The sequence below is a fragment of the Eschrichtius robustus genome, chromosome 13, assembly GCF_028021215.1.
Source record: "Eschrichtius robustus isolate mEscRob2 chromosome 13, mEscRob2.pri, whole genome shotgun sequence".
Taxonomy (NCBI): Eukaryota; Metazoa; Chordata; class Mammalia; order Artiodactyla; family Eschrichtiidae; genus Eschrichtius; species Eschrichtius robustus.
The window spans coordinates 85991823-86015506 of record NC_090836.1 but is presented as its reverse complement, the minus strand read 5'-3'; the positions used below and the strand labels follow the sequence as shown (position 1 = coordinate 86015506).

Genomic DNA, 23684 nt, shown 5'->3' with positions numbered 1-23684 from the left:
TCTTTATTATTTCCTTCCTTCTGCTAACTTTGGGCTTAAATTGTTCTTCTTTTTCTAGTTCCTTGAGGTGTAAAATTAGAGTGTTTGAGATCTAATTTCTTAATATATGCATTAATTTATATAAACTTTCCTCTCAGAACTGTTTCTGCTGCATTCCATAAGTTTTGATATGTTGTGTTTCCATTTTCATTTGTTTTGAGATAATTTTTAATTCCCCTTTTGATTTCTTCTTTGATCCGTCGGTTGTTCAGAAATGTGTTTAGTTTCCACATGTTTTTATGTTTTACAGCTTTCTTCTTGTTGTAGATTTCTAGTTTCATACCACTGTGGTCAGAAAAGATAGTATGATTTCAATCGTCTTATATTTGCTAAGATTTATTTTGTATCCTATCATATGATCTATCCTAGAGAATGTTCTATGTGCATTTGAGAAGAATGTATATTCTGTTGCTATTGGATGGAATGTTCTGTATATGTCTGTTTAGTCCATTTGGTTTAAAGTATGCCTCAGTTCCAATGTTTGCTTGTTAATTTTCTGTGTGGATTATTTATCTGTCACTCACAGTGGGACACTGAAGTCCCCTACTATTATTGTATTGTTGTCTGTTTCTCCCTTGAGATCTGTTAATATAGTTGACCTTTGAACAACATGGAGGTTAGGGCCCCAACCATCTGCACAGTTAAGGTCCACATATAACCTTACAGTTGGCCCTTTATTTACGTGGCTCCACATCCATGGATTCAGTCAATCACAGATTATGTTGTAGTGCAGTATGTATTTATTGAAAAATATCCGCATATAAGTGAATCTGTGCAGCTTGAACCTGTTGTTCAAGGGTCAACTATTTTTGCCTAATATATCTAAGAGTCAACTGTATTTGCTTAATATATTTAGGTGCTCTGACGTTGGGGGCAAATATATTTATGATTATTAAATCTTCTTGGTGTATTGACCTCATTTATTATTATATAATGAATTTATCTGTCTCTTCTTTCTTGCTGTTTTTGGCTTGAAGCCTGTTTTGTCTGATATAAGTATGGGTGCCTCCCCTTTCTTTTGGTTTCCACTTACCTGAAATATCTTTTTCCATTCCTTGACTTTGAGCTTATGTTTGTCTTTAGAGCTGAAATGTGTCTCCGAAAGGCAGCATATAGTTGGGTCTTTTTTCAAGAATTTATTTTATTGAAGTATAACTGGTCTACAGTTTGTGTTAATTTCTGCTGTACAGCAAAGTGATTCAGTTATACATACATATACATTCTTTTTCATATTCTTTTCCATCATGGTTTATCTCAGGATATTGAATATAGTTCCCTGTGCTATACAGTAGGACCTTGTTGTTTATCCATTCTATATGTAATAGTTTGCATCTGCTAATCCCAAACTCCCAATCCATCCCTCCCCCAACCCCATACCCCTTGGCAACCACAAGTCTGTTTCTGTTTTGTAGATAAGTTCATTTGTGTCATATTTTGGATTCCACATATAAATGATATCATATGGTATTTGTCTTTCTCTTTCTGTCTTACTTCAGTTAGTATGATAATCTCTAGGTCCATCCATGTTGCTGAAAATGGTATTATTTCATTCTTTTTTTATGGCTGAGTAGTATTTCATTGTATGTATGTACCACATCTTCTTTATCCAGTCATCTGTCAGTGGACATTTATGTTGTTTCCATGTCTTGGATATTATGGATAGTGCTGCTATGAACATAGGGGGTGCATGTATCTTTTTGAATTATAATTTTGTCCCATTATATGCCCAGGAGTGGGATTGCTGGATCATATGGCAACTCTGGTTTTTTGAGGAACTTCCATATTGTCTTCCATAGTGGCTGCACCAATTTACATTCCCACCAACAGAAGGAAGGTTCCTTTTTCTCCACACCCTCTCCAACATTTATTATTTGTAGACTTTTTGATGATGGCCATTCTGACCCGTGTGAGGTGGTACCTCATTGTACTTTTGATTTGCATTTCTCTAATAATTAGCGATGTTGAGCATCTTTTCATGTGCCTCTTGGCCATCTGTATGTCCTCTTTGGAGAAATGTCTATTTAGGTCTTCTGCCCATTTTTCAATTGGGTTATTGTTTCTTTGTTATTGAGTTGTACAAGCTGTTTGTATATTTTGGAAATTAAGCCCTTGTCGGTCACATCATTTGCAAATATTTTCTCCCAGTCCGTAGGTTGTCTTTTTGTTTTGCTTATGGTTTCCTTTGCTGTGCAAAAGCTTATAAGTTTGTATAGGTCCCATTTGTGTATTTTTGCTATTTCTATTGCCTTGGGAGACTGAGTCGGGTCTTGTTTTTTTAATTCATCCAGCCACTCTGTGCCTTTGTATTGGTGAGTTCAATCCATTTATGTTTACATTTAGAGTGATTATTGATATGTAATGACTTACTACTGCCATCTTATCTTTTGCCTTCTGGTTGTTTTATATCTATATTGTTCCTTTTCCCCTGTGTTTCTGCCTACCTCTGTAAGTTGGTGGTTTTCCATGGTGATATGCTCAGTCTATCCCTTTTGTATGTTTGTTGAATCAACTCTAGACTTTTGCTTTGAGGTTACCAATAAGCTTACATACAACATCTCATAGATAAAATAGTCCATTTTATGCTGATAGCACCTTATCTTCATTTGCCTACAAAGGCTCCACCCTTTTACAGTTTTGATGTCACAATTTACCTCTTGCTATGCTGTGCATTTGTTAACAGATTATAGTAGCTATAGTTATTTTTAATGATCTTTTCCTTTAACCTTTATAGTATAGGTAAGTGGTTAATATACCATTCTAATACAGAGTTACCATTTTGTGATTGTTTATTTTTTACCTTTATTGTTGTTGTATATTTTCATATGTTTGTATGTCACTGATTAGTGTCTCTTCATCTCAGCTTGAAGAACTTCTTTCAACATTTCTTTCAAGGCAAGTCTAATGGTGGTGAACTCCCTTAGCTTTTGTTTGGGAAAGCCTTTATTTCTCCTTCATAGCTGAAGGATAACTTTGCTGGATAAAGTATTCTTGGCTGTCAATTTTTATCTTTCAGCACTTCGAATATGTCATTCTACTCTCTCCTGGACTGTAGAATTTCTGCTGAGAAATTCACTGACAGCCTAATTGGGGTTCCTTTGAAGGTTAGTTTTTTCCCCTAGCTGCCTTTAAGTTCATTATAATGTGTGATGGTTTCATTAATGTGCTTGGAGAAGGTCTTTTTGCATTGAGGTAATAGGGTGTTCTGGTAGCTTTGTGGACTTGTATGTCCCATTTCTTCTCCAGGTTTGGGAAGTTCCCAGTTAATATTTTTTAAATAAACTCTCTGCCTCTTCTCTCTCTCTTTTTCTTCTGGCACACCAATTATTCTTAGATTTGTCTTTCTGATCGAATCTGATAGTTCTCATAGGGTTTCTTCATTTTTAAAAAATCTAATTTCTCTGTCTTCTTCTGACTGAATTATTTCTATATTCCTACACTCCAAGTCATTTATTCCTTCTTCCATCTGGTCTGTCTTATTACCTGTGATCTCTGTTGCATTCTTCATCTCATTCATCAGCTCCAGAATTTGTTTGGTCTCTTACAATTTCAATCTCTTTGGTAAAGAACTCCTTCTGTTCATTAATTTTATTCCTGAGTTCACTGAATTGCCTTCCCGTGTTTTCTTGTAGCTCAATGAATTTCTTCATAACATCTATTTTGAATCCTTTATCACTTCGAGTGCAACATTATTTTTCTTTACGTAACACTGTATTTCCTTGATTTTTCAGTGTTTGACCATATGCACTTCTGCTTTCACATTTGAAGTAACAGACACCTTCCCCAGTTAAGAATTTATAGTTACTTTGCTTCTTTCAATAGGTTATAAGCCTAGTAACTTTTATTGTATGCCAGACGTATAGAAGCTCTAGATCAAGGGTCAGCAAACTACAGCCTGAAGGCCAAATCTGAATAGCTCTCTGCTTTGTTTCTGTTCTTTTTTTAAACCCACCTGTGAGCTAAGAATGGTTTTTACATTTTAAGTAGTTATATAAATACTTATACAACCATTTAAAATATAATAGCCTCAATCTTGCCTCTTGGCCCCCCAAAGCCTAAAGTATTTACTACTAGCCCTTTAAGAACAAGTTATTAATCTCTGCTCTGAGTGTTCTTTTCCAGCAGAAAAGTTTCCTCGTGTTGCTCTTAGGCAGCTAAAGAAGGAGAGGGTCACTTCAATGTGGTCACGTGTTAAGCCAGGCTGGTAATGGGGTACAGTAAATTTGTAAAGCTCAGTCCACCTCTCTGGCTGTGACTGAGAACGTGGTGGGCCTTTATCTTGGCCCTGAAAGACCACGAGAGGCTCAGTTCTGTCCTTGGGGAGGTTTTACAGTTAGTTCCTTAGCCTCTTGCCCATCACATCTTCAAAATATTACATTATTAGAGATGAAGAATGGCTTTAAATAAGATAAAATTTCAACTCAACAGTAAGCTAGAATAATCCTAAAGTGTTTGCACATAACAACACAGTTTCAAAATATATAAAGTAAAAGTTGACAGAACTAGAAGGAGCATAAGATAAAATTCCAAGGTTGACTGTGGACTTAACACCCTTTTCTTAGTAACTAATAGATAAAATAGACAACGTTTAATAGGACATATAAGATTTGAAAACAATTAAACAACCTTGCCAATTGATTGATAGACACAGAACATTATACTCAACAACTGCAGAACACACTTGAAGCATTTATCTAAATAGTCAATATGCAGGGCATAAAGCAAATCTCAACATATATTAATAGCCTAAAATAACACAGAGTATCCTTTGACCACAGTAGAATTAGAAGAAAAAAAAAGTTTGATGCTGGTTGGAGACAAGATGCTGGAGTAGAAGAACTTGAGCTTGCCTCCTCTCATGAAACCACCAAAATCACAACCAACTGCTGAACAACCATTGACAAAAAAGACTGGAACCTATAAAAAAAAGATATTCTACATCCAAAGACAAAGAAGATGCCACAACAAGACGGTAGGAGGGGTGCATTCATGATACAATCAAATTCCATACCCGCCAGATGAGTCACCCACAAACTGGAAAATAATTATATCACAGAGGTTCTCCCACAGGAGTAAGAGTTATAAGCCCCAAGTCAGGCTCCCCAGTCTGGGGGTCTGGCATCAGGAGGAGGAGCCCCCAGAGCATTTGGCTTTGAAGGCCAGTGGGGCTAGATTGCAGGAACTCTTCAGGGGAAATAGAAACTCCACTCTTGGAGGGTGCACAGAAGGTCTTGTGTGCACTGGGACCCAGAAAAAAAAGCAGTGACTTCATAGGCGCCTGGGCCAGACCTACCTGCTGGTCTTGGAGGGCCTCCTGGGGTGGTGGGGGTGGCTGTGGCTCACTGTAGCGACAAGGACACTGGTGGTGGAGGTAACAGGGAGTATTCATTGGCATGAGCGCTGCGATGCCTCAGGCCAAACAACCAACAGGGCGGAAACACAGCCCCACCCATCAGCAGACAGGCTGCTTAAAGTCTTCCTGAGCACACAGCCACCTCTAAACACACCCCTAGACATGGCCCTGCCCAACAGAGGGACAAGACCCAGCTCCACCCACTAGTAGGCAGGAACCAGTCCCTCCCACCAGGAAGTCTGCACAAGCCTCTTAGACCAGCCTCACCCACCAGGAGACAGACACCAGAAAAAAGGAATTACAATCCTGCAGCCTGCAGAATGGAGACCACAAACACAGAAAGTCAGACAAAATGAGACAGCAAAAAGAAATATGTTTCAGATGAAGGAAAAAGATAAAACCCCAGAAGAACAACTAAGTGAAGTGGAGATAGATAGATAGGCAACGTACCCAAAAAAGAATTCAAAGTAATGATTGATTGATGATTGATAGTAAATGTGATCCAAGATCTCAGAAAAAGAATGGAGGCATAGACCGAGAAGATACAAGAAATGTTTAACAAAGAGCTAGAGGCTATAAAGAGCAAACAAACAGAGTTGAACAATACAATAACTGAAATGAAAAATACACTAGAAGGAATCAACAGCAGAATAAGTGAGGCAAAAGAACAGATAAGTGAGCTGGAAGACAGAAGGGTGGAAATCACTGCCATGGGGCAGAATAAAGAAAAATGAGTGAAAAGAAATGAAGACAGTCTAAGAGACCTCTGGGACAACACTGAATGCACCAACGTTCGCATAATAGGGGTCCCAGAAGGAGAAGAGAGAGAGAGGGCCTGAGAAAATGTTTGAAGAGATAATAGCTGAAAACTTCCTAATAGGGGAAAGGAAACAGTCACCCAAGTCCAGAAAGTGCAGAGAGGCCCATACAGGATACAACCAAGGAGGAACACGCACACAGTAATCAAACTGACAAAAATTACAGACAAAGAGAAAATATTAAAGGCAACAAGGGAAAAGCAACAAATAACATACAAGGGAATCCCCATAAGGTTATCAGCTGATTTCTCAGCAAAAACTGTGCAGGCCAGAAGGGAGTGGCATGATATATTTAAAGTGATGAAAGGGAAGAACCTACAACCAAGAGTACTCTACCCAGCAAGGCTCTCATTCAAAAGCTATACAGGCAAGCAAAAGCCAAGAGAATTCAGCACCACCAACCCAGCTTTACAACAGATGCTAAAGGAATTTCTCTAGGTGGAAAGAAAAGGCCACAACTAGAAACAAGAAAATTACAAATGGGAAAGCTCACCAGTAAAGGCAAACATACAGTAAAGGTAGGAAACCATCTAAATACAAATAGGATATCAAAACCAGCAACTGTGAGAAAAGGAGTGTACAGATGCAGGATATTGGAAATGCATTTGAAATGTACAGACCAGGAACTTAAAACAATCTTGTATATATATAGACTGCTATATCAAAACCTCATGGGAACCGCAAACTGAAAATCTTCAATAGATACACACACAAAAAATAAAAAGCATTCCAAACACAACACTAAAGATAGTCGTCAAACCACAAGAGAAGAAAACAAAAGAGGAAGGGAAGAAAAAAAGACCTACAAAAACAAATCCAAAATAATTAACAAAATGGCAATAAGAACATACATATTGGTAACTACATTAAATGTGCCAAACAAAACACATAGACTGGCTGGCTGGATACAGAAACAAGACCCATATATATGCTGTCTACAAGAGACCCAATTCAGATCTATGGACACATATAGACTGAAACTGAGAGGATGGAGAAAGGTATAACATGCAAATGTTAATCAGAAGAAAGCTGGAGTAGCAATACTCATACCAGACAAATTAGACTTTAAAATAAAGACTGCTATAAGAGACAAAGAAGGACACTACATAATGATCAAGGGATCAATCCAAGAAGAAGATATAACAATTGTATACATGTGCCCAACACAGGAGCATAAGGCAAATGCCAACAGCCATAAAAGGAGAAATGGACGGTAACACAATAACAGTGGGGGACTTTAACACCCCACTTACATCAATGGACAGATCATCCAGACAGAAAATCAATAAGTAAACACAGGCCTTAAATGACATATTAGACCAGATGGACTTAACTGATATTTATAGAGCATTTCATCTGAAGGCAGAATACACATTCTTTTTAAGTGTACATGGAACATTCTCCAGGATAGATCACATGCTGGGCCATAAAGCAAGCCTTGGTAAATTAAAGAAAACTGAAATCATATCAAGCATCTTTTCTGACCACAACACTATGAGATTAGAAATCAACTACAAGGGAAAAAAAAAACAAAAACTGTAAGAAGCCAGTGACAGAGGGATAGCTAGAAAATCCTCAAATATTTTGATATTAAGCAACACATTTCTAAAAAAACCCCATAGGTCAAAAATAAACTACAATGGCAATTAGCAAATGCCTTGATGATGAAAATATAGCATATCAAAACTTATAGGATACAGCTGTGAAGCAGTATTCATAGAGAAAATCATAGTTCTAAATGCCTAAATTAGAAAAAGAAGAAAAGTAGAAAATCATAGTTCTAAATGCCTAAATTAGAAAAAGAAGAAAAGTAGAAAATCAGTGATTTAAGCTTCCATCTGAAGATGTTTGGAAAAGAGAAAATTAGGCCCAAAGAAAGAATAAGGCAGGAAATAAGAGCAGAAATAAATGAAAAAATTAATAAACCTCTAGCCAGATTGTTAAAGGAAAAAAAGAGAAAAGCACAAACTATGAAAGTATAAATGAAAGAGAACATCACTACAGACCTTATGTACATTAAAAGTTAATAAGAGTATTATAAACAACTTTATTCCACTAAATGTGAAAATTTAGATGAAACAGATAAGTTACTTGAAAAACACAACTAAACCGCAGACTACTGAGATGGTTACTTGAAGAAATAGAAAATCTGAATAGTCATATATCTATTAACTAAATTCAATCTATAATTGGAAACTTTCCTACCAAAGACATTCCAGGTCCAGCTGACAAATGATTCATATCCAGAATATATAAATAACTTCTAAAATCACTAAGAAAGAGAAACAGAACAGAATCACGGGCCTGAATGGGAATTCACGAAAGAGGGTACCCAAATGACCAGAAGCATATGAAAAGGTATTCAGCATTTTAAGTTGCCATGAAATTTCAAATTAAAACAATGATGAGGTACTACTACATACGAACCAGAATGGCCAAAGTTTAAAAAGACTGACACTAACAAGTTTTAGTGAGTATGTGGAATAACTGAAGCTCTTATATTGCTAGTTGGAGTTTTGAAAACTGTTTGCAGGTGTCTACTGAAGATCCACAAATGCATACATTATGATGGCCACTCCACTGGTAACTCCACTCTTGCATAAATTCCCAACAGAAATACAGACAAATGTTAACCAAAACACATGTACCAAAATGTTCATAGCAATATTGTTTGTAAGAACCCAAACCTAGAAACAACTCACAGATCTATCACCAGTAGAATGGATGGGTAAATAGTGGTGAATTCCTGTTTTCAGGGGTCTAGAAGATCTGCAGACTCACGAACTAGTTCATCCACTGGCACACTGATGCCTGCACATCCACAAGTAAGTTTGCCTCTTTTTTTTTTTTTTTTTTTTTTGACTCAAGTTTGACAGAGGCTTTGATTCTTATTAAAATGCAACTATCTAGCTCATTAATCCTTAGCAGTGCTCAGAAGTCCATTTCATGATATGGGAAAGGATTGAGGGATTGGTGGGGGGAGGGGAGAAAGATAGAATGGAAAGTATCTGGGATTGGAAATGAAAACAAAACTACATGTGACTAAGGAAAGATGGAGGTGGGTATCAAAGACAAACTCGCTTGTTTCATAATTTTGCTTCAGGTACACATTCTACGAATACTATACAAAAATGAAAACGAAATTTTACCTGTAGCAACACGGAAGAATCTTATAAATACGATATTGAATGGAATAAGCCATTTACAATGTATAATTCCATTTCTATAGAGATTTTTTTAAAAAGGCAAAATTAGAAGTCAGGAAAGTGGTTGGGGAGGGAGTTATAACTGGGAGAGGAAACAAGGGAGCCTTCTTTGATACTGATAATATCCTATTTCTTGATGTAGCTCACAGGATGACAAACATTTTCTGTAAAGAGCCAGATAGTAAATATTCCAGGCTTTGTGGGCCATAAAGTCTCTGTCACAACTAATCAGCTCTGCTGCTGTAGTGCAAAAGTAGCTACAGATAATATGTAGAGGCCTGGAGACGAGATGGCAGGGTAGAAGAACTTGAGCTCACCTCCTCTCATGAAGATACCAAAATCACAGCTAACTGCTGAACAATCATCAACAAAAAAGACACAATACCACCAAAAAAGATATTCTACACCCAAAGACCAAGAAGAAGCCACAACAAGACTGTAGGAGGGGCACTTTCATGATATAATCAAATCCCATACCTGCTGGGTGGGTGACCCACAAACTGGAAAATAATTATATCGCAGGGGTTCTCCCATAGGAGTGAGAGTTCTGAGCCCTATGTCAAGCTCCGCAGCCTAGGGGTCTGGCATCAGGAGGAGGAGCCCTCAGAGCATTTGACTTTGAAAGCCAGCAGGGCTTGAGTGAAGGAGCTCCACAGGAGTGGGGGAAACAGAGACTCCACTCTTGGAGGGTGCACACAATGTTTCACGTGCACTAAGACCCAGGGCAAAGCAGTGACTCCATACGAGCCTGGGCCAGACCTACCTGTGGGTCTTGGAGGGTCTCCTGGGGAGGCGGGGGTCAGCTGTGGCTCACTGGGGGGGCAAGGACACTGGTGGCAGATGCTTTTTGGCACTGAGACCTGGCCCCACCGAACAGCCTGCAGGCTCCAGTGCTGGGATGCCTCAGGCCAATCAAACAACCAGCAGGGTGGGAACACACACAGCCCCACCCATCAGCAGACAGGCTGCCTAAAGCCTGAGCAAAGCAGTCAGTGTGATACACCACATCGACAAATTGAAGAATAAAAACCATATGATCATCTCAGTAGATGCAGAAAAAGCTTTTGACAAAATTCAACACCATTTATGATAAAAACTCTCCAAAAAGTGGGCATAGAGGGAATGTACCTCAATATTATAAAGGCCATACATGACAAACCCACAGCTAACATCATACTCAACAGTGAAAAGCTGAAAGCATTTTCTCTAAGATCAGGAACAAGACAAGGATGTCCACTCTCGCTTTTATTCAACATAGTTTTGGAAGTCCTAGACAATGGCAATCAGAGAAGAAAAAGAAATAAAAGGAATCCAAATTGGAAAAGAAGAAGTAAAACTATCACTGTTTGCAGATGACATGATACTATACATAGAAAATCCTAAAGATGCTTCCAGAATAGTACTAGAGCTCATCAATGAATTTGGTAAGGTTGCAGGATACGAAGTTAATACACAGAAATCTGTTGCATTTCTATACACTAACAATGAAAGATCAGAAAGAGAAATTAAGGAAACAATCCCATTTATCATCACATCAAAAAGAATAAAATACCTAGGAATAAACCTACCTAAGGAGGCAAAAGACCTGTGCGCTGAAAACTCTAAGATGCTGATGAAAGAAAATGAAGATGACACAAACAGATAGAAAGATATACCATGTTCTTGGACTAGAAGAATCAATATTGTCAAAATGACTATACTATCCAAGGCAACCTACAGATTCAATGCAATCCTTATTAAATTACCAGTGGCATTTTTCACAGAACTAGAACAAAAATATTTTAAATTTGTATGGAAACAGAAAAGACCCTGAATAGCCAAAGCAATCCTGAGAAAAGAAAATGGAACTGGAGGATTCAGGCTCCCTGACTTCAGACTATACTACAAGGCTACAGTCATCAAAACAGGGTGGCACTGGCACAAAAACAGAAATATAGATCAATGGAACAGGATAGAAAGCCCAGGAATAAACCCATGCACCTATGGTCAATTAATCTATGGCAAAGGAGGCAAGAATATACAGTGGAGAAAAGACAGTCTCTTCAATAAGTGGTGCTGGGAAAACTGGACAGCTACATGTAAAAGAATAAAACTACAACATTTTCTAACACTATAAACAAAAATAAACTCAAAATGGATTAAAGACCTAAATGTAAGACCAGGTACTAGAAACCTCTTAGAGGAAAACATATGCAGAACACTCTTTGACATAAATTGCAGCAAGATCTTTTTGGATCTACCTCCTAGAGTAATGAAAATAAAAACAAAAATAAACAGATGGGACCTAATTAAACTTAAAAGCTTTCACACAGCACAGGAAACCATAAACAAAATGAAAAGACAACCCTTAATGGGAGAAAATATTTGCAAACAAAGTGACCTACAAGGGATTAGTCGCCAAAATATACAAATAGCTCATGGAACTGAATATCAAAACAAAAAAAACAACCCAATCAAAAAATGGGCAGAAGATCTAAATAGACATTTCTCCAAAGAAGACATACAGATGGCCAACAGGCACATGAAAAGACTCTCAACATCGCTATTTATTAGAGAAATGCAGATCAAAACTACAATGAGGAATCACCTCACACTGGTCAAAATGACCATCATCAAATAGTCTACAAACAATAAATGCTGGAGAGGGTGTGGAGAAAAGGGAACCCTCCTACATGGCTGGTAGGAATGTAAATTGGTACAGCCACTATGAAGAACAGTATGGAGGTTGCTTAAAAAACTAAAAATAGAACTACATATGATCCAGCAATCCTGGGCATATATCTGGAGAAAACCATAATTCAAAAAGATACATGCACCCCAACGTTCATTGCAGCACTATATACAATGGCCAAGACATGGAAGCAACCTAAATGTCCATCAACAGAGGAATGGATAAAGAAGATGTGGTACATATATACAATGGAATATTACTCGGCCATAAAAAAGAATGAAATAATGCCATCTGCAGCAACATGATGGACCCAGAGAATATTGTGCTTAGTGAAATAAGTCAGACAGAGAAAGACAAGGGCTATATGATATCACAAGTGGAATCTAAAAAGATGATACAAATGAACTTATTTCCTAAACAGAAAGAGACTCACAGACTTCAAAAACAAACTTATGGTTACCAAAGGGGAAAGGTGGGGAGGAGGGATAAATTAGGAGTTTGGGATTCACATATACACAGTACTATATATGAAATAGATAATCAACAAGGACCTACTGTATAGCACAGGGAACTCTACTCAGTATTCTGTAATAATCTATATGGGAAAAGAATCTGAAAAAGAATGGATATATGTATTTGTATAACTGAGCCACTTTGCTGTACACCCGAAACTAACACAACATTGTAAATCAACTGTACTCTAATATAAAATAAAAATTAAATTAAAAAAGTAACTATGATAATGTGTAAATAAATGGGTATTGCTGTGTTCCAATAGAATGTTATTTACAAAGCCAGGCAGTGGACTGGCTTTGGGTCTGAAGGCAGTAGTGTGTTAACCCCTCACCTACATAGACTGGTTACATTTGTGCATAAATTTGTGAATATTTATTGATCTGTACACTTTTGATTTATATGCTTTTCTCACTATCTATTCTACTTCAGTGAATACATTTAAAAAAATATAACATAGCAGGAAACTCATTAAGAAAATAACAATTACAACAAGAATAGAAGCAAGCAGTTAGGATTCACTGGTCTGCTTGTAACACTGCTTCTGAGATTTGTTTCTTGCTGCAAAGATACTGGAGTATTTGGAGCACTACCAGTTCTTTTCATGCACTCTATATACCAACATTATTGTTCATTTCCTTCTTTATGGGAGGAGAATTCATTAAGAGACCTCCAAGTGGTTAGTTCTCTTAATGAATTCCCTTTATTAAGTGTTATTATTAGTGCCCAAATTGATTTCTTCTCCAAGTTATATCATTCTGCCATTCTGTAATGGAAACTCTGAAAACATTGGTAGGTACTTAGGACATAAGCGATCTAAGAAACATTAAGTATCAACTCTACTACTGCTTTAATTTTCAGATTTGCCCAGAAAGAACTTCTTTCAGAAGTAATGTATCTTGCCCATCCCTACCCCCACTTTCACCCCAGTGTTACAGAGCTTAAACATAATTAGAAAAAAAGAGAAAAGCTATCCACACTCAGCGTATCTGCTAAGGGATTTTGTTAAGCTTTTCTCCCCTGGAAGATAAGAAGAATAGAAAAATAATAATAATGACATGGATAACATATATCAAGCACATACTACGAGCCAGGCATTGTTCTAAGCCCTTTCCATGTGTTAATTTATTTAATCCACATAAGAGTGCTCCGAAGTGGTTACTATTTTTATCCCCATTATAGAGAAGAGGAAAGTGAGACAAAGAGATTAAGTAATTGCCCAGGGTTTCACAGTTAATAAGCGAGGGGCTGGGACTTGAACTCAGGTAATCTGTTTCTAAAGCTCATGCTCTCAGATACATGCGAAAATAAATAGCTTGGATTTGATTATAGAGAAATCAGATTCCATCAATATAAGTGTAGCATAGCTTAAGCATTCCCAGCTTCCTGCCACCCCCTCAAGAGAAATGGCTGTCCCCAGTCTACCCCCTACTGACTCATACTGCAGCATCTATGCCACTTTATTGCACTTACCTTTTATATCTCTGACTTTCCCCCACTGTGCACTCTTTCAGAGCTGGGACTGTGCCTGATTCCTCCTTGTATCTCTAGTGCCAAACATAATGTCTGCCTGGACATAACATGGCTCAAAAGATGTCTGCTGGATACAAACTACTATATATAAAATAGATAAACAACGAGGTCCTACTGTATAGCACAGGGAACTATATTAAATATCTTATAATAAACTATAATAGAAAGGAATATGAAAAAGAATGTTTATATTCTTTTATGTATAACTGAATCACTTTGCCATACACCTGAAACTAACACAACATTGTAAATTAACTATACTTCAATAAAAAAAAAAACAACATGTCTGCTGAATGAATGAATCAATCACACCATGAGTGATCACTCCTTTTTCTTTGGTTCACCAAGTTTTCAGCTCATTTTTTTTCTGGTCATGTATTACAAGGGACAGGACACAATGTCATGAAGAATGTGAAGTGACTTGGCACTATTTCTGTCAATAAAGCTTCTTAAAGCAAGAACACCCTTCCTCTGCATTTAGCTCAAGAATCCCCCCATGCTGCTAGCCTCGATGATAATGGTGTATGTCTAGTTAAAGGTAGCTAGAATTTACATTTATCATTAATAGGATAAAACAGACAACAAGGTCCTACTCAATAGCACAGGGAACCATATTCAATATCCTATGATAAACCATAATGGAAAAGAATATGAAAAAGAATGATAACTGAGTCATTTTGCTGTACAGCAGAAATTAACACATTGTAAATTAACTCTACTTCAATACAATTTTTAAAAATCAGATGAAATAGGCTATTTTCATACTCATTTCTAAGTATTCGTCGAAAAGTCCGTAGGCGTTCATTGGCTGAAGGTTGTAGTCCTTTTCCCACTGTGGGAAACTTAGTTTCCTTTCAGGTCCACGTTCTTGTCGCACTTTCCTTCTAGTCCACCAATTCTGAATTAACCTGCACGACAAGATCAATTTACTAAAAAAAAATATATATGTACATAGCTGTTCATAAGACTTACGTAATAAGAAATAGAGTTAGACTATAGAACAATAGTTTAAAAAATTTAGGACAGGCTGCCAAGGAAATGAAGCCTTGGATTAGAAAGGAAATAACAATGTAGGCTACACTTCAAGCATTTGTACTTGCAGGTGAACAGAATGATTGATGAACTTATTTTAATCATTCACGAAACTGTCTCTCGTCCAGGGTTGCCTCGGAGGGTTGGGCAGAGGACTGAGAACATTGATAGCCTGATCCCCCAGTACAAAGGCAACCCGCAGGCCTCTGAGGAGAAGAGGGTTTGGCCTAGCTGGCTTAGTTGAGGACCCGTGAGCAGTCTTACTATCATGGGGTGCTGACCTGCATACTCTGACTCGAGGGCCCTAGAAGGTCTGAAAACCCACAAAGGTTTCCTCCTCTCCTGGCATAGAGAAGCCCGCAGGTCCACAACTGGATCTGCCTGCTTTTGGGCTGAGTCTTTGACAGAGGCTCTGATTCCCAATAAAATGCATCTCACACTGGTGAGGTTAGTACATTAATCCTTGGCAGTGTTCAGATGTGCATCTTACGATACGGAACAGGGTTGAAGAAATCGGGGCAGGGGCGTCAGGTTTGTGTGCTGTAGGGGGCAAGGAGAAAGCTGAGGGGTATCTGAGAGTAGCGATGCTGAAGCAAAAACAAATGTGAAATAAACTAAATAAGGGGATGGGTATCGAGGACAAGTCTGCCTACTTCACAATTTTGCTCTATGTCCATATTAGTAGAAGATAAATATAGTTCCCTTGATGTCTATGACATTTTGATAAGTTATGGATGATACTTTAAAAGAGAATATAATGCTTCTAATTTTTAAATTTTATGCTTTTTTTTTTTTTTTAAAGTTTTATAGAAAACATCAACACTTGGAAGAAGTTTTCTAAAAATAAATCTAAGAAGAGAAAATTACTGGCATTGGTTCTGACGGGGAGCTAAGAGATGACTTTTTGAAGTGAACCAAGTTCCAGCTAATTCTTCTGGCTGAGTGGTCTTCCCTGAAACCTGGAATTCTCTATGGAGACACTTGAGCTGACATGGAAACCTGTAGGTGTAGAATTAAAGCAGAAAAAGAAGTGCTGCTGATTTATGTCCCTTTAAAACTTAACTGACCAGAACTGAGCAAACACAGCCAAATTCAAGGTTATCCTTACAAAGGTGATGCAGGTTTTGGCCCATTGCCATCAACATAAACTGTTATCATCAGGTAATGATGTTTTTACTGGTTAGGATATGCTTCCTTAGAAATACTCCAGTTTCTTTTTTGAATCATTTTTTTAGGTCTTCTTTCCATAAGCTCCTTTTCTGTACAGTCTGAATTTAAGGAAGTTTAAAGAAATTACCATTTCTGACTTATTGCAGGGGTTGGGGAGTAGAGACCTCGTTAATGTGTCGTTATCATTTAAAGCAGCTTGGAAGCAGGTATCCAATTATTTAGGGGCCCACAGAGACTTCTTAAAGAATATTCACATTTGTTTATGCGATTTGTGCTAAATCTTCCAAAAGAGCCAATGTTTATTATTTTCATGATTTGTCTTTGAATATCTAAGCATGAAGACTTAGCTCCAGGTACACACACACACACACACACACACACACACACACACACACACACACACACACACACACACACACACACACACGCTTAACTGCTGAGTCTGCATTGCTTATCTTACCTGCCACACCTAGAAAAGCCAATGAGACATGCTGCCTCTCAAGTACAGATATCTAAGGTACTTACGGGTAGCCAAGTTCCATGAAATTATTCCAGGTCTGCTTTAGCACCATTATAATACCCATTTGCATACAGAGATCAATAAGGCATCCACTAGGGTGGCACTGCGAGGTAAGCAAACACAGAAATTCAAGAATCAATGGACAGGAAGAAAGGCTGTCTGGTTTCTAATCTGCACAAAGTTGCCCTAAGCCTGTTTAACGCAAGTCTGTAGGAAACAAGGAATGATGGGAGAATACAGACCTCTTCTAGTCTCCACCTGTTTATCAGCCTCAAGTAGGCACCTGGGTGTCCTGTGAATCTTCAACACACACAGAAAAACAAACCATTAGCATCCTGTAGCCTTCAGTGAATATTATATTCAGATTAGCACATCCTCCTGTGAAAATTACTGGTGCAGTAAGGAACAGGTCTCAGGGAATTAGGAAAACTCTCTGGAACTGGCATAATGGCAGCTTCTGGAATTCTCTGGGGGATATTTCTCTCCTGGCCCTTCTGTCTGGCTGCTGACCACAGAGGCCAGTTCTTGCTGCCTGCTGTGACTTTTAACATTTTCTGCTGAATATCAAGTGGCTGTTGTGTAAGCAGCAGGTTGGGTTTAAACACTTCAGATCTTTTTGAATATTAGTGATGCCGTGTTTTTTATTTTTTAAAACTAAACTATTCAGCTAGAATTCCATACTGAAGTAGCTAGAAACTGCGGAGGGGCTTCTCATCCATTTCACTAAAACCCAATACTTGGCTCTTCCCTGGTTCTCGTCTCCTCAGACACACTTCCTGGTGTAATGAAATGCATGGTACCTGGACGTTCCAAATCCTCAGAACTGCTGGATTCAGAAGCTACCCAGTCTCCTTCGGCATCCTACGTCAGCCCCCTTTCCTGGCTGAACGTCCTTCCCTCCTCTGTGAGGTCAGGGATCTGGGACACACTGCCTGCTGTCCTCCCCCTGATGCCACCTGCTTTTATAGGTGTGAGATCCAGAGGCCTGAGTCAGGTACAGATGGAGCCCGCAAGTTTTACCTTCACCCTCACGAGTGCAAACTATTTTCTTCTACTCACCTTAACAAGAAAAGGTACGAGGGACTTTGATGGAGACCATTCCCCAGAATGGGAAGGGAAAGGAAAGGAAGAGACCGATCTCCTCTTTATACACTTTATAAAAATCACCCTAAAGGCTGGCCTCTCTGTCACCCTGGTCAGTGACCTCTGTGCGCTCTGTCCCTGGCCGGGGGAAGTGTGGAGAGAATGGGTTCTTACCTTCCGAGGAAGAATGCGATGTAAAACGTGGAGCTGTTCAGATTGACAAACTGAAAAAGAAACATTTTCAGGGTGAAGCTGTTCTCCCACTCGGACTCAGTGCGAGGCTGTTCTGTGGACACAAGGGGAGCAGAGTTTGAGAGGCTGCGTCTGGCCCCTTCTCAACTGCCTCTGGCCGGCTCCCCAGACGCACAGGGTGGGAGCAGAGGCTTCCTAAGGAGGCTGCAGGAGACCCCAGCTTGCCTGCAGATGACATGCGACGGAATGGACCATCCATGGGCTCCTCAAGCTCCCAGACCAGCCCCAGCAAGGGTTTGGTGGGAAGTGACTGCTAACTTGTCTGAGGGCAGGGAATATCGTTTGTTCCGCTGTTCCAGGATGCCCGGAGAGCCTGGAGTAGAGGCAGCCAAACTGAAGGGGCTGCACTCCCGGCCCTGGCTCCTTGCAGGAGCCTTTCCTTTTGCTCTTAGTTTCCACCTGTGGGGTGGGGCCTGTGTGGGGTCAGATCTCCCCCATCTCCTAATAACTCCTTGGTCTCAACTTCTTCTATTTCTGGTGTGATGTGAGGTGCTACTGGGAGAGAGGGAATCAGACCCCCCCATCTCAGAATGAGCATCTGACCCCGTTACCTGTCACCCTCATCCACCATCATTTTCATTCTCAAGGACAAGTACCGAGGAGGTGACCTCATCTTTAGAGCTTTTATTGTATCGGTCAGGCACCAATTCTCATCTCCTTGTATTTCAATTTCCATACAGCAAATGCTCTTTGGACATTGTGATACAAACCAAAAATATGGATCAATCCTCCAACCTGAAATCTCACGTCAAATGCGCTTATTCTTCCCTAGAAGTTGCATCCTCACCTCAAGCGTCAATGAAAATGCATTTAATGCAATAGCACTTTCTGTTTCCACATTCCCTGAGTTTCTAATTGCTCATTTACCATTTCACCCCATCAATTCCTTTCCCACAAATTATAGCTCAAAATGCTTCCCAGGAGTATATCTGAGAAGGGAGGGGAGAAAGAATGAGAATCGGATTTAAACTGGTTTAAATGTCAATTTCAGAACAAGGCCATACTGCTGTTGAGGGAAGAAATGACAAAGGATGCTTCAAGGGCTTTAGCTTTACTTCACTTCTGCTAATGAACTCTTGGTTACACAGGAAGGTCTCCTAGCTCATCAGCCAGCTTGGGTGGGTTCCCAGGTGGCCCAACCACAGATTGACCATGGCTGTTATCTCCACAGGCATATTTTCCAGCCTGGATCAAGGTCCCCCCTGGACACAGTCTATCAATGGGCAGTTACCTCTTCTGTGGACATAAACTTCTATCTTTTTGGGCAAAGAGTGGTGGTGACAGAAGATTTCAATGAATTTAAAGGAGATATGCCAAGTGCCTGGCTCTGTATCTGGCACATAGAAGGGCTCAAAAAGTGGCATCTTTTATTATAATGATGATTATAAGTAAAAACACTTTTGTGATTTTTTTCTCCCTTTGGCAAGCTACATATGGGAATGTGCTAAAACACGTTTTGTGTGGGAGCATGTAATTTTCTCAAACTGCATAGAGTAAAATGACTAATATCTCATTAATGAAATTGGGACAATTCCTCTATCTTGAAAATGTAGTAAATGTACAGCTTATAGCTGGTTACCAGATTGTTCTGGTGCTTTACAGAGTCAGAGAAATGTTCCTAGGGATGACTTGTCCAGATGAACGTCATTTCCACAAATGTCAGTGATGGTTATCCTGTCTACATAAAAGACTCCCAGTCTTCAAAGCAACTAACTTTGCTGTGATTTTATATGCCATTAAAACTTGCTGTGTTTTTAATTAAATAAAAATTGTAGGCAACAGCAAATGAACACTTTTCTAAATGATTATAGGTACTTCATACACATGTACTTTTGTAAGAGAAAACCTACTTTAAGTTATATTAGCTCATGAAAGATAATGTCTAAATGCTTTAAAGCTTTAGGTAGGAAAGATTCTCTCAATTCCTAGACATATTTAACATGTCCTGTTGAGGGCAAAGAAAAAATTGTTGTATGCAATTCAAAATAAAGGGAATATTTGTTTTCAGCAGTGTTTCAGAAATGAATCTTTGAGAAGGTATTTTTCAGACCACAATACTGTACTGTGAAATAAAGAGGGTTCCACTTACCTAAATTTGTCAGCAGCAGTGCAACTTTTTCATAGAGCTGTAAAATAAATTTAATACATTTCACAAACTGTAGATGTTCTAAAATCTGTAATTATGAAGTAAATAGGTAATTAAGTCATAAATGAAAATAATTTCATTAACCATCCACTGCTCAAACAATGAAAACATCATCAACAATTGTGTCCTTTCAGGACAAGAAAGAATTGTACAAGGTCCCATTTTAATATTTTAAAAATCTCACTTCTTGTTTTGGGGTGAATAATTCTGTAACAACAGGCCAGCTGCCACTAATTATCAGCTTGCTAAGGGATGCTGGGCAAGTCACAACATTCCTGGGCCTCCTCAATGTAAAATCTCTCTCTAAGCATCCTCAATGTAAAAATGCAAAATCTCCTCAATGTAAAATCTCTAAGACTGCTTCTGATAAGAGTCTGTAATCCTATTGTTTTTATGGGCTGATTTTCTAGATTATAGCATTCCTAAACACCAAAGTGATCAAACATTATTGGGAACCGCCAAACTTACAGTACTCTGCTTTTCTATTAGTGAATTAGATGCATCCCTAACTCACCCAGCCATCTGGTAAATGGAGGGTCCTAATAGGATGGAAGGGGGTGTGTGTCCCTGTGCTTGTGTGTGTGTATGGAAGTACAGGGGGTACAGTTAAGGGCAAACCCAGCTCTAGGAGATTCCTTAGGGAGGGTATAAATTGAAAAAGAAAAGAGCAAGTGCTTTCTCTAAAATGAAAGATGATAAATGAAAACGAAAAAGAAAACTAGTCAAATGGATTTGAACAATATGAAAATTAAGATCACATTTAGACTAAAGTAGTGAAATTTCACTGGTTAAAATTCCCCAGGCTGGAATAACAGCTTTACCAGCCAGCAAGCTGTAGGTCTTGGGCATGTTACCTCACCTCTTCTTTAGACCATCGTATTCCTTACATGTGGTTGAGAATGGGTATTGGACACACTCATCTTGAGGTCCTTCCTAACTTTTGAATTCTTTTACCCCAGATTTCTTCTAACTACAGAAATAGTCTAAATACTCAGATTGTATGACTCTAAACTTTCAGCAAAGACTGTGGTTTGTTATATTAAGATATAAATAACTCACATGGCCACAGTATCAAATTTTGTATATAGAAATCTCAGACTCTTGGAGTCCAATGTTAAAACAGATTGTAATTTTCAATAAGAAATCTTGTGTTACAGATGAGTCATACATCTCAATTGTATCATAAAAATAAAATACTGGTAAACAACATATTAGGACAGATATTCTAATCAAAATTATTTTAATATTACAAAGGCATGGTATTAGTAAAGTTACTTACATAATTATCAAGGAAAATTAAATTCAACTGGTGAGACAACCTTTCTCAAAAATATAATTTTTGATTACCTAGTTCATCCTTTAATCTTTCATGTTGATGTACATTTGTTAAAGCGCCTCGCTTTGCACACTTGTCTCAAAGGCCTTGAGAGCTGGTGACATGCCATCGTTATTTTTGTTTGGAAACTGAAAAAATTGGAACTTAAAAAAGGAACAGCACAGGAGTTGAAATATAATTATTATTAACCTTTTGAAAAGTAAAGTGTATGAGGACACTGGGATTCATGGCATCTGTGAACATTTTATCTTGATGATACAATGAGATGGATAGTGAGACTTTGAGCAGGATGCAACAGAAAAGAGCACATAAACAAAGGGACTGATAGCCAGCAAGAGAGCTTCACATGAGTGGTTTCTGGAAAAGGCCTGATTTCTCATTAGCCAGTTGAGACAGAAAGCACGGAGAGTTTGTTCTGATAAGAGTAGTAGAAGATCTAAGTTTCCAAACTGGATGCCACAAATGGTCACTGTTAGAATCTTTATCTAACAGCAAGCTTTCTGATCCTAAGGATATGTCCAAAAGAAGCTATGAGCACTTCTAATTTTATCTCGTCCACCTGATCAATGTATGTGGGTTTGTTCTGATGCAAGCCATATTTTCTGGTTTAGTTCTTTTTGGAACAAGTCATTGTGGTTTTCACTGTTTACAGATTATAATGAAATGTCAGATTTATTTTGGTATGGCTGAATAAAAAGGATGGTAATAACTTTTAATGTCTTCCTTTATTGGCATATATAGCTTGAGACCACTATATTGAGATGTTCTTTGGTCGCTAGTGAAGCAGAATAAAATTGAAAGAGCCTGACAAGGAGGAGTGAGAAAATCTATCTATTCACTCTGTCTTTGAAATATTTATTTTTCAAGACATGGAATAAAACGAAAACCCCGTAACTAGTCACTAAGAGGCATAATAGTTTGTTAGGATCCAGAATACTTTTGTAAAATAATATGAGCTTTATTTCTTTTAAAATACCAATAAAGTAAACACACATTGTCAAATCCAGAAAATAGGCATTCCTTATAGATCTTTTTCAGTTAGGATTGGAAGAAAGTCAGAAATAGGATATATGATCTATAATAATTATTTGAAAGTTAGAGGCTTTAATGAACATAAATTAAATACCAATCTAGCTCTCAAGATTTTTATATTCAGTTAATGAAAAAGTATTCATGATTAATGTCCAAATGATTTTTCTTTTTGCAAGACCAGTATGGCCAAAATTTTAAGTAATTGAAAACAATTTATATAGCTATAAAAACTATATTATTGAATCATAAAAATGTCTTAAATTGAGTCATTTCAGCAGTCATTAATAGTTTAGTTCTGAATTGGTCAAAGCTATGTTATAGCCATTAGTCTGTCGTTTGCCCTTTATTCAATATTTGCTTTTTAAGGACTTAAAATATTTTAAAATATATTTTAATGAAGAGCTTTCCCAGCTATATTACACACTTGGTTGCCTTCATAATGGAACCTGCAAAGCTTCAGGGCATAAGACAGGATTGTAAAGGTGTGTGCTGGATGAGGATGTCCTCAGAGATGGCCGAGGAGGGTAAGGCAATTGGTCACTGCACAAAAGGGTCCTGGATGATGCTGGTTTTAGAGCGTGTATGCTTTTTATTTTCTTTCCTTCCCCTTGTTATGGCTTGTCATTTTCTGACCTTGTCAGTATTCTTGCCTTAGTAACCTTCTGTTATTTTAGTTTGATGTTGGCTGAGAAATCAGAACACCAAATGTGTTCACATTGTATCTAAAAATAAAGAAAGAAAAGAAAAGAAACCTTAAGGGCATGCCTAAGAATGATACATGTCAGCTTTAGTGTGTGGGCTTGGTCATCCATTTTGGTGACTCAGAAACCCTTTGTTAAATAAAACATGTAAAACGCCTACCTGTCTAGCTCCTAGCACACAGTAGGTGCTTTGTAGTGTCCCTAATTATATACTATTTCATCTCCCCTCCTGCTTCATTTTTAGTTTATTTCCTCTTTTCTTGGCTGTGTTCCACGAAGCAG

The 23684-nt window shown here is 38.2% G+C and overlaps 1 protein-coding gene across 4 annotated transcripts in view; it reads right to left on the bottom strand.

The window, feature by feature from the left end:
* Positions 1 to 23684, bottom strand: part of ANO4 (anoctamin 4) — a 461908-nt gene that overhangs the window by 36682 nt on the left and 401542 nt on the right. For all 4 annotated transcript variants that reach the window (XM_068560975.1, XM_068560976.1, XM_068560977.1 and 1 more), the window contains 5 exons: positions 20277 to 20313; positions 18110 to 18221; positions 17095 to 17152; positions 16858 to 16955; positions 14896 to 15038 (listed from right to left, as the gene is read on the bottom strand). In XM_068560975.1, the coding sequence (XP_068417076.1) occupies positions 14896 to 15038; positions 16858 to 16955; positions 17095 to 17152; positions 18110 to 18221; positions 20277 to 20313 (448 nt within the window). The remainder of the gene's footprint in view (positions 1 to 14895; positions 15039 to 16857; positions 16956 to 17094; positions 17153 to 18109; positions 18222 to 20276; positions 20314 to 23684) is intronic.